Here is a 12,289-nt window from a genome sequence, read left to right on the forward strand (position 1 = left end):
TGTCCAGGTTTGCATAGCTATTACATGTCTGAGGCAGGATTTGAACTCAGGTCATCATGATTCCAAGTTCAGTTCTCTATCCACTTATCATACTCCCTCTCAAGTCCAGGTTTTCTAACTCCGAACCCAGTGTAGCTTCAAGATCTGGGTTCAAATCCCTGCTAAAGCACCCACAACCTCACTTGTCTCATCTGTAACATAAAAGAGTTGACCTCTTTGTCTTGCCTAACCCTAAATTATATGTTCAAATGACCAGAACTGGAGAAAAAAAAGTTTAGGTTACAATAAGATGGCATCAAAACACCCAACAAGAAGACCAGGGAGCATAACCCCCTGAAGACATTGGTCACTTGTAGTTCTGCTTCCATGGGGCTGGAAGGGTTGAAGATAAGCCCATACCTTTCGCCCATGCCTTCCCCAGAGCCCCAGGACTCTGGCTACACCCAGTCCCTCTCTGGACCCTACCTACACCCACCTGACTCTTGCTTATCTTAAATGGAAAATTAAAGCAGCTTTTTGTCAGAAAGATCACTGATTTCAACATTTTAGTCAAAGGATCAGAGGATTGAGAGCCTAAAAAACTCTGGAAGATCACATTTAGTTCAGTTATTTGCCCAAGATAACCCAAGTGCTAAAAAGTAGCTTTAGAATTTGAAACTGGAAGACCAGAGCTAGTTTTCTATTATCTGTGGCCATGGGACATTGGGAAAATAGTGGGCAATGAGAATCACTGAAGCCAGAAGACTGGATGATTCACAGATGACTTTCTTAAATACCTTCAAATAATTTAAATGACAGGGTCTCGACACACTCTGGGTACCTCTATTGCTACCCAGATATCAATTCTCTGAAAAAACAGAGGAACACTCCAGAAATGGCTATAGAGAATGACCAGGAACAAAAGTTTGACCTGAGTGCTACAAACATACAATTCTCTTTTAATGACTCCCCACTGTCAGATCACAGGGTTATATAGGCTGAGAACCGGAAGGGATTTCCAGGTTGTTCAGGCACTGAGTGAAATGGATCACTCAGAGCCAAAGAATTCAAAAGAATAATCCATGTAATAAAACCCTGTCTAAAGACCCCTGGTAAAAAGCTTTTCCCTGGGGAGTTAAGAGCAGTCCAGAGGATAAAAGCCACTGGTAAGGACTTTAGAAGCTGTCGGCAAAGGGGTTCCCACATGCCCATTTTTATACACTGTTTGCCCCGAAGCACATAGCTAGGTCCCAGATCAACCCCACCTGGGGGGGGTAAAATTAAAACAAATCAGCCCAGGTCTGCACCATAATTTTCTTCCAACGGTCCCAGCTGGTGTTGTGAAAAGTCAGGAGGCTGAGGGGGGAGGTTGGGAGAGTTAACTCACTTCTCCCCAGTTCCATGTGTCACGGCCCACAGTAAAGATCATCATTTTAGGTGAAGTGACTCTGATCTTACATTGAGCTTCTCCTATCATAAGGTCACAGAATCACAGGATTTAGAAGGGCAAGGGATCTAAGAGATAATCTAATCTGTCCCCACTTTCTCCATTTTACAGATAAGTAAACTAAGGAGGGGGAGAAGGGGGTGAACTAATTTGACCAAGGTCATTCAGAAAGCATATGTGGCTTTGAAAGCCCTCCATAACCTGGCTACTTTCTACCCCTCTTGTGTCTTACTCCTCACACTTTCCCCTGTTCTCTGCAAACCAGTGACAGGGGTCTCCTTGCTGCTCCTCATAATAGACATTCTATCTCCTGACCCCTGGATGTTTTCACTGGCTTCCCCCTCTTCCCCCCACCCCTTGGCCCCCCAATGCTTCCTCATCTCTTCCTCCTGCTTCCTCTGCCTTCTTTCACATCTTAGTTAATACCTGCCTTCTGCAAGGCTTTCCTGATCTGCCTAAAGCTATACCTTTCCTCTCTTGTTTATCTCCAATTTATCCTTTGTACATCTTCTTTCTTTGCAAATTGATTCCCTCTTTAGACTTCGAGTTCCTTGAAAGCCGGGACTGTCTTTTGCCTTTCTATATATCTACTGTATTTATCACAGTGCCTGGCACACAGTAGGTGCATAATAAATGCTTGTTGATTGACTGCTGACTGAATATAGCAGAGTAGGATTTGAACCCAGGCCCTCTGATGCCAACCTTCTTTCCCTTTTGAACAATAGGTATTTGTATTCACCAAAAGTCCTCTTATGCCTCATCATGGGGATGGCGGATGACCCTGGATACTTTAATGCCCATGCCAGCTGGGCATCAGCTCTGGCAGGTCCCACCACGGTTGGAAAGACAATGTGGGTCCAGTAATGACTATATGTCTCTTTATAATGCCAGCCTAGTCCTAGTAAGAGAGAGTCATCACTAGGTTAGCTGCAGTGTACTAAAGTTTTTTGGCCCCAGAAGCTCCATAAAACATGGCAGCTCCATGATCTTAGTCAGTGGAAGAAATATTCACAGACAAGATCGTAGATCCTTGATGTACTGATGTGAGATTACTTGTGTATGTGTTTCATCATCCCATTAGCTATGAGCTACTTGAGGTCAAGGACCATGCTTTATTTTTTTAAATTGTCATTTATTTACTTATATTTTAAATTACATTTTATTCTTTTTTCAATGAACAAGTATTTATTTTCTCATCCTCCTACTTCCCCAGACCTTCCCCTGGGTGAAAAAATGAAAAAGAAAACCCATGTCACAAATATGCATAGACAAGCAAAACAAATTCCCATATTTACCATGTCTACAACTGTGTGAGTCATTCTGTATATTTAGTCCATCACATCTCTATCGGGAGGGGGTGGAATGCTTTATCATTAGGCCTCTGAAACTATGGCACCATACCTTATTCATCCTTATGTCTTCTAGTACCTAGTTTGGGGCAACGCAGATAGCAAGGTTTAACAGATATTCACTGGATCAAACCAAATCGGGTACTTTAAAACGGATAATGTGCAGATTAATGGCTTCTGTGTGTATGCATGTTCAGTTGCTTTCAGTCAGGACCAACTCTTTTGTTTTCTTGGCAAAGATACTGGAGCGGTTTGCTATTTCCTTCTCCAACTCATTTTACAAATGAGGAAACTAAGGCAAACAGGGTTAAGTGACTACAAGGAAACTGAGGCAAACAGGGTTAAGTGACTAGCCCAGGGTCACACAACTGGTAAGTGTCTGGGGTTGGATTCAAACTCAGGTCCTCCTGATTTCAGGCCCAGTGCTCTATCCACCGCACTAATTAGCTACGCCTTAACTGACTCTAGTGATCCTCAGACATTTGCTCTCAGGACTCCTTTATGCTTGGTTTCCCCAAAAGGCTTTTTGTTTTGTGAGTTGTGCCTATTGATATTTCCAACATTAAAGATTAACATATTATTGTTATAATAGAAATAGTCTTGACTCTGAGAAGCCCCTGAAAGGGCCTTGGAGACTGCACTTTGAGAACCAGTGACCCACTCAGTGGCATGTCAGTAAAGGGCTCAAGGACCACCTGTCTCCCAAATCATGATTGAGTCTAAAAGCAAAGCTTTTGAGTTCCATAGCCCAGGCTGTAAGAAGGCAACAGTGGGAGCTCAGAAAACCAGTGTGGCTCCAGACATACAGAATCCACCTAGACCTCTCCTGCTTTGATGAACAATAACCTTGGCTCCCTAGAGCAGGTAGTAGCTTCAGCTCCACCAAATGGCTCTAAAAACAGTCTCCTGTGACTACTCTAGCTTCAGGAATGGCCTTGTCTCCTTCATTCAGTAAATACAAGAAGTCTACTAAAAGGCTCTGGTGTGGGTCAGGTCCAACCTTTGTGTGACCATGTCAAGCATGGAAAAAGAGGAGAGAGAAGAAGAAAGAAAAAAACCACACAAGATCAACCCTCCAGGACCAGGGTTTGGATCTGATCTTCTAGTGCAGGTGGGTAAGGACAACTGGCACCCTTACACTTAGTGAGAAAAATGGGCCACAGTGGAGGAGGGAAAAGGACTTTTGTAAAAATCTGCTGAGTCCTAGCTTGGGAAATGGGGAGAACAAGAGCCCCTACATTTCTAAGAGCATCCTGTCTCCTCTTCCCCTCTCCCCACAAATACCTTCTCACTGAGCATCACATTCAATGTCTAAGAGACTGTTAAGGGTCTCTTGTTCTAGGAACCTTGGCCTACAACTGCTATGTGGAGACCAGTGAGTTTCTTAAGGAATGTCTGAACCATCCTGGCAGAATGGGAGCTCCAGCTTGGCTTTGGGATAACAGCTCTGCCATCAAGGGACTTTAACATCCTGACCAAAGGAATTGCTCTGGGGGGGGGGGAGGGGAGGAGAGAGACAGAGACAGAGAGGACAGAGGAGAGCGAGAAGAGGAAAGGAGAGGAGAAAGAGAGAAATGGGGAGGAGAGAGGGAGAGACAGAGGACAGAGGAGAAAGAAAAAGAAGAGAGAGAGAAGAGGAAAGGAGAAAGAGAGACAGAAAGAGAAAGGAGAGAGAAAAAGAGACAGGAGAGAGACGAGAAATGGAAAGGAGAGAGAAATAAAGAGGAGAGAAGAGAAGAGGAGAGTAGACATAAAAAAGAAAGGGGGGGAGAGAGAGAGAGAAAGGAAGAGAGAAAAAGGTAGAGAGAAGAGGAGAGAAGAGAGACAGAAAGAGAAAAGAGAGGGGGAGAGAATATTAATTATAATTAAATGCCAGCCATTTAGAAGATTGATTCTCTAGACCTGTCTTGCTACTAACAGCCCAGTTACAGACGTTAGCTTGGTTATTAGGTTTCTTCAGTTTTCATGTCCAAAGCTCCTTATTTTCTTCTATGGTTGATTACCTGGAAAAATCAATTACCTAATCATCAAACCCCTAATTAATCTAGGCCATCTTCAATCTGTATTTAAGTAAAGTCATAATCATCTTCTATACATCTAAAACATCACTTAAGGTATCCATGGCCATGGGTTACTAGGTCCTCTGGGGGGCCTGGGGTTAATAAGACACTAGACTTGGCATGAGGAAGGCCTGGGTTCAACTCCTACCTTAGGCACTTAATAACTGAACCTCAAATTCTTCATTTGTAAAATGTAGTACCTACCTCACAGCTCTGTTGTGAGGCTTAAATGAGATAATGTAAAGGTTAAGCACTGTGTAAATGTTAATAATAAAAAAAAAGAAAACACATTTCTATAGCACTTAATATGTGCCAGGCCCTTGTGCTAAGTGTTTGACAATGGTTATCTCATTTGATCCTCACAACAACCCTGGGAGGTAGGTGCTACTATTATCCTCAGTTTTTAGATGAGGAAACTGAGGCAAATAGAGGTAAAGTGGCTTGTCTAGGGTCACACAGCTAGTAAGTGTCTAAGGTTGGATTTGAACTTGGGTCTCTCTGATTACAGGCTTGATTACAGGTGCTCTGTCCACTGTGCCACTTAAAAACTCACTATTTTTACTCCTCACTCTGTCCCAGGTATTAGCAGTCACTCCCTCTCGAAATTATTTTGTATGATTTTGTATTTCCTTACTATGTGTTATGTCCATCCCATTCGCATCCCCAGTAGATGGTAAGCCCTTCAGGGCAGATAATTCTAAGTTATTGTCTTTGTATCCCTAGGATCTTGAAAAGTGCCAGCTATTGCCTTGTAGGTGCTTAATAAGTTCTTTTTTCAAATGATGAGTTGCATTGAAGTTTTATGTTAATGATAGGTATCAATATTAGCATCTACGAACAGGATTAGTTCTAGTACAAACTTCCTTCCTACCTAGGCTAAGCTCCCCACAGTTCAGTTTGGGCCATTCCCCTCTTCCCCTCTGGGTAGCAGTGGAGCGCCATCCTTAATTTGTCCAGCTAACTGACCATACAAGTAAACAGTAAGCTGGCAACAAGAAAACTGAGAATGAATCTATCAATAAGCGTTTATTAAGCACCAACTCTGTGCTGTGCACTGGAGATAAAAAGACAGAAATGAAATCAGGCCCTGACCTGGAAAAGTATAGTCTAGTTGGGAAAGACTGTCTCTGTGTATATCTCTGTATGCACATAAATCTCCCTTTCTGATAGAAAGATAGATAGATCTATATAGATATACATATGCGTATAGATCTATCTATATGTATCTATTGGAATTGATTGTGTGACATGGGAGACATTGGCACAGGACTGCTCAGCATGGTATGCCCACATCAGAGAAGGTGCTGGGCTCTATGAGCAAAGCAGAATTGAAACAACTCAAAGGAAATGCAGGATGCGCAAGTTTGGAGTACCCTCCCCGAAATGTCCACCCAGACTATTTGTGCCTGACTTGTGGTAAAGCATTCTGAACTCATATTGGCCCGATCACCCACAGTCGGACACAATGAATCTTGACTCAAGCATAGTGATATCATTTTGGTCCTCTTTGAGAACGAAGGACAACAACCAACCAATCTATATAGATATAAATACACAGGTTTATAGATACATACATGTATCTGAAAGTGAGATGTGTGTGTGCGTGTTTATGTGTGTGTACTTGTGTATTATGCGTGTGTGTGTGTGAGTGTGTGTGTGTGTGTGTGTGTGTGTGTGTAACCTGAGCCCCCAAACCCACTGGTATAGAATCCTCTGTTCATTGGTGGCGATCAATGCCTCATGCCAGTAGTCAGGTTTGGAGGAAACTTGGTCAGAGTAGTAGAGAATGAGAAATTCCCTTTCTTCAGGCTCTCTAGTCTCTTTGGGGACTTTCAGCTTCTAGCATTGAGAGAGAAGACATGTGGGATTCCAACCTCTCTTCAGGGCCATGAAGGGAGAAATAATCTGGGAAGAGGCCAACATGAGAAGAGCTAGCAGTCTCCATCATGTCCCTATCCTTGGCTTGGGACGCTAGAAGCTTAGGGGAATTTTCCCCTTGGGTGAGAATTGGCACTCTGACTCTCTCTGTCTCTGTCTGTCTATCTCTCTCTGTGTCTGTCCCTGTCTCTCTCCATTGCACTGAGATACCTTGCTCCCAAAGGGAGAATTCCTTCACGCTGTATTGCCTGGTATATTATATGCATACTCTCTCTGACTTCTCTTTTGCTATGGATTTGGATAAATAGGTTTCTTTGCCATAGGCTATGTGTGTGTTCATTGTGAAACTGGTATTTGGTGGAATGAAGTCAAACTTTGCATCTAGAACTCGGGTCTTTCCTTTCCCATTAATGAACACTGATCAGGAGTTTAGCTCGAACTGAGAACTAAATGCCCTAAACTAAGAATGTTTAAGGGAACAAATAGACATAATTCTAGCCCAATACCCAACTCTAAGCAGAGCAGAAAGGTTCAGTCCCTGCACTCCATTTCCTGTTTCCCCTCCTGGCAGGAATTAAAGTCTCCCTCGGAGAAGGGTGGAGGGAGAAAAGGCTGCAGATATACCTATTCTGGTCTCCATATGAACCATGTTGAGATAGCCTTCATTAATACAAATACACAAAGTAGATAGATACAAGATTATTTGGGGAGAAGGCACTGGCGACCAGAGGGATAGGGGAAGGCTTTATGAAGAAGTTGATGCTTAAATTGAATCTTGAAGGAAGCCAGAGGTGGTGGAAAGGAAGAAACGCATTTTAGGCATGAGGGAGAGCCTATGCAAAGAGACAAAGAAGTGAGATAGCTAGCTGTGCAACCCTGCACATGTCATGTAACCTCTCAGCCTCAGTATCCTCATCTCTAGAATGGCGATAATAAGAACACCTACCACCCAGGATAGTTGTGAGGATAATATGAGAAAGTATTTGTAAAGTGCTTTGCCAACTTTAAAGAGCTATATAAATGCCAGTTATTATTACTATTATTGCTAGTACTAGTGTATGAAGAACATTATGAAAGGCACTCTGTACTATAGTATGTGCGAAGGGGAATAATTCGTGATAAGGCTACATAGAGGGGTAAGCTCAGGGCAGGTTATGGAAGGTTTTATATACAACAGAGGAGTTTATATTTTATCTTTAAGGTAATAGGAAGCCACTGGAGATAATTGGGGAGGGGAGTCCCATGGTCAGACCCATGCTTAGGAAAATCACGTTGGCAGTGCTGGGGAAGATGTTGAGAAGAGAAAACAAAATGTTTACCATCTTTTATATAATTATCCTTCAAACAACTAGGCACCCCCTTTCCCCCACCCTCAGCTTTCTCTTTCTTGAGTTGAATAACCTCAGTCCCTTCCTTAAGCAGGAAAGAGAAGATATAATAGAGAAGGGGGAAAGGAAGTAGAGAATGGGCGCGGGGAAGGGCTCAAATCCCGGAAGGATGGGTTAGTTGCAGAAAGGATATGACAAAAGCCCAGTGGAGGGTAGGAAGGGGGAGGGGTAGCAGTGAAGGGGTGGTAGGAGGTGAACTATCGTGACATTGGGTTTTTAACCATATCCTTATAAGCCTGAGCAGGCCTCCTCTCCTGGTGGCGAAAGGCAGCAACGTGACCTGAAGCAACTAATTCTCTCATTGACTGAACTTGGTCTGAGGAAGCTTCTACTAAGGAGTCTCCTTATGCCATAAAATAGGAACTGAGAACCTCCTTGCCTGGCATAGAGTAGGCACTTAATAGATATTTAATTACAGACTGGCTGCCTCCTGTAAAGAGAAAGAGGAGGCTGAAGTCACTGTTGGTACCTTGGAAATAGACTTGATGAGTAGTTCAATATGGCCTCCGAATTCTGTGAGAAAACAGCAGGACAGAAGAGCTTCCGCAAAGCTGGCCATGGGCCTGTCCAATGGCCACAAGGCAAGGCCCCAAAGCAGAGTTTCCAGGGCCAGCAAACACCATCGAGGTGTTTTCTAACACACCTCAGCCCAGAGACAGCCAAACAAGGGCACGTCCAGACAAAAGTTCTGCCTCATTAGATTCCTTATTTTTAGCCCATCCTAATTTTTGACTGAAAGACACCAAAGAAGATTGAATTCTGGAAAGAGCTGAGCTATTTTCTAACAAAAAAAGGCTTGGGATGCTGTTGGAAAGATGGATCCAAGCTGTGGTTTCCTCTCACACTGACATTTATTATTTATCACCCCTAAATTTTCTTGAACTTAGACGGATGGGGTTGCTGCCTTTGAAATGGAATCTCAAGATTGAAAGGAACTCAAGAGGCCTTCTAATCCATCCCATACCTGCACAGGAATATCCTCTATAGTACTGTGAACAAGTAGTTATCTAGACTCTACTAAACAACTCCAAGAATGGGGAAGCCACTGCCTCCCAAAGCATCCCATTCCATTTTGGGAAGTTCTCATATGGAGTCAAAATATTCTTCAAAGCAACTTTGATGGCTGGCTCTTGGTTTTGGCCTCTGAGATCAAGCAGAATAATTATAATTCCTCTTCCACATTGACTATCCTACTCCCATGAAGACATGTCTTCCCTCTCTTCTCTAGGCCAACCACCTCTAATTCCTTGGATCCATCCTCAAGTCTTGGTCTCTAGTCTTCTTGTTTCTTCATCATCTGGAGGCATTCCAGCCTTTCAGTGTCCTTTCTAATGTTATCCATCCCCAGAGAAAGAACTGATGGTGTCTGGGTACAGATTGAAGCATACTTTTTTTACTTAATTTTTTTTGAGTTTTTTTTTCCCCTTTGGTCTATGTTTTCTTTCACAACACGACTTTTATGGAAGTGTTTTACATGACTACACATGTATAACCTATATCAAATTGCTGCCTTCTCAATGAGGGGGGTTGGGGATGGAGGAAGGGAAAGAATTTGGAACTCAAAGTTTTAAAAATGAATGTTAAAAATTATTTTTACATGCACCTACAGAAAATAAAATACTAAATAAAGAAAAAAAAATCAATATCCTTTCTAAAATGTGGCACTCTGGACTGCCCTTATTCTGGGCACTATTCTTCATCTTTCTTGAACCCAGGACTGTGCTAGGATTAGCTTTGCTGCTATATCATACAACTGACCCAAGTTGAACTTGCAAACTACTAAAACCTCCAGATCTTTTTTAAACAAAGTCCTGTTTTCTAGCCATGCCTCCCTCATGCTTTACACGTGGAACGTTCTGTAGGAATCCCAATATGACAAGCTTACCTTTCACACAGGCCTGTACCAGTCCATACCACTCCCCACAGCTGTCACAGAGCAAGGTGAAGGCAGTCTCTTTGTGACCCATGACATAGCCCTGGGCACAGACGTACAGCAGCTCATCCCCCATCTCAAATCCAGTATGGCCATGTAGAATGGTGTGAGGGAAGGAAGGGGGATCCCCACATGGTTTGTCTGAGGAGAGAGGGGAAAGGATTATTGTTCATAAATTATGAAAAACACTTCCTGGTTTTAAGTCTTTGGGAAAGAAAAGCTTATTAAAATTTCCAGTCCATCAGCGAGTGCCCTTGCACCAAGTTTTTCCTAAAATAGTTGCCAAAGCAATATTTCTTACTGATAACATCATGAACAGAGGAAGTAATCCCTACAAGGAATCCATTTTCCTTGATTCAGGCATCTGTTCTGCCCACCACTATTTCCCATTCCTCATTTAGTATTGGCTAAAGATTTGTGAATGACAAGCCCAGGAGACTGCCATTCTTGGGTCAACAACATGGCTTCAACATGGGCAACTGTACTGTTGGTCTTCACACTTACACTTCTACTTCCATTTGGACTGGAGTGAAAAATAGGATTGACTCCAAAAAAGGGAAGCTTCAATGCCAGCTTTACTCTCTCTTTGCTCTTTAGACTGGCAAGAGAAGACTGGATTACAGTCTTTGTTTCCATTCATGGAAACCACTATTATCTGGTGATGACTTTTAGTCAACCTGAATTAAATCCTAGTTGGATTTAATTCCTTAAAGGCCCAGCGTCTCTCTCTCCCTCTCTGTCTCTCTCTGTCTCTCTCTGTCTGTTTCTCTCCCCCGCCGCCCCCCTCCCCACCCCTCAGGCATCTAATCCTCTCTCAGAATGTGGGCCTCTCTGCTTACTATCTGCTCCTATTAGGATCTCATTTGGATGCAGTCAGTGATGGAGAACATAGGCCTTTTCAACAAAGAGAATACTACAGGGATGCTTAATTTGGAATTCATAAAATTTAAAAAATATTTTTGATAGCTATTTGAATATAATTGTCTTTCTTTGTAATCTTATGAATTTTATTTTATTCATTTAAAAGCTTTCTGAGAAGGGGACTGCAAGCTTCACCACATTGCCAACAGAATCTATGACACACAAATTCTCAGAAAAAAGAACCTCAGGAAAACATGGTGGCGGTCCTATATACTCCACCTGTGGTATTGATGGAGCATGGGCCCAAGCCCAGACCTTTGTCCCTTACCCCAATTTGTCTAAAGGGCCCAGGAAAACCCCACCTTGAAATCTCCTTGGATTTCCCCACTTGGTCTGGTGCTCCCTAGAAGCCATAAGACTTTCATTATCACTATGTCCGAATCTCTGGTCCAGGTGCTACTCCCCACCCTTAATCCCATTCTCCAGGCTACTGGCCACTCCCATCAAGATCCTCCCTAGATTCCATCTCTAGTCACCCTGGGCTGCTGACCATCCCTGGAACCCTCAGACTACTTGGTCACCCCTGGATTCATCCCTCAGTCTTTCTGTGTCCAAGGTCCATCTTGTTTCCATGAAAGCGCTCAGATTCTATCTGGCCTGCTCGTATTAGCATTACAAAGGTTCAAAGTTCAATCTGGCCTGCTGGCATTAGTGATACAAATGTTCAGATTCCTTAAGAATCTACCCAATATGGTGGATCTTTAATAAACTTTGTTTTACTTTGGCTGAAAGAAAGCTTGGGTCGAATTGATTCGGGCAGGACCCAGTGTGTCGCTATTTCAGGGTCCCAGCACCCCGAAACCTCAACAGCACCCTCCCAACCATAGCCTCTGCTGCAGAATACACTCATTCATCCTCTCTAATTTTATTACCACACAAGATGGGGGAAGGCAGTCTATTCTCCCTACAGTGTGACAAGGATTTTTATGAACTGAGAAAGATGATTAACCAAACACAGCACCATTTTCTCCAAAGGAAAACCCAAGAACGGTGACCAGGCTCAATAGTAGATAGAAAGGAAAATATTCCATCCCACAAGACCCTGGAGATCTTCTCCATCAGAGGATATTTCCATAATGGCATAAGCGGAGAATCTGGTTCAGGAAAACCACCAAAACCCACCTGACATTCTCGGACCATTTACTATCGATTTCTGGGTTTCCCACACACATGCAATAAGTAAGTTCCAGCCACTTGGCCTGGGTGTTTTCTGCCTCTCTTGGATGAAATCTTCCTATTTCAACTAAATATGCTGAGTTTAGGAAGCAGCCTTCCCAATTAGGAGCTGCTTGAATTTAGTGCCCTGGGTTTCCTATCCCTTTGCTTCTGGACTC

The 12,289-nt window shown here is 43.0% G+C and overlaps 1 protein-coding gene across 1 annotated transcript in view; it reads right to left on the reverse strand.

Moving 5' to 3' along the window:
* SUSD5 (sushi domain containing 5) overlaps positions 1 to 12,289 on the reverse strand; it is an 89,571-nt gene that overhangs the window by 16,019 nt on the left and 61,263 nt on the right. Inside the window, exon 4 of the mRNA XM_036760512.1 lies at positions 9,987 to 10,175. Coding sequence (XP_036616407.1) covers positions 9,987 to 10,175 — 189 coding nt within the window. The remainder of the gene's footprint in view (positions 1 to 9,986; positions 10,176 to 12,289) is intronic.

Source organism: Trichosurus vulpecula, chromosome 5, assembly GCF_011100635.1.
Source record: "Trichosurus vulpecula isolate mTriVul1 chromosome 5, mTriVul1.pri, whole genome shotgun sequence".
Taxonomy (NCBI): Eukaryota; Metazoa; Chordata; class Mammalia; order Diprotodontia; family Phalangeridae; genus Trichosurus; species Trichosurus vulpecula.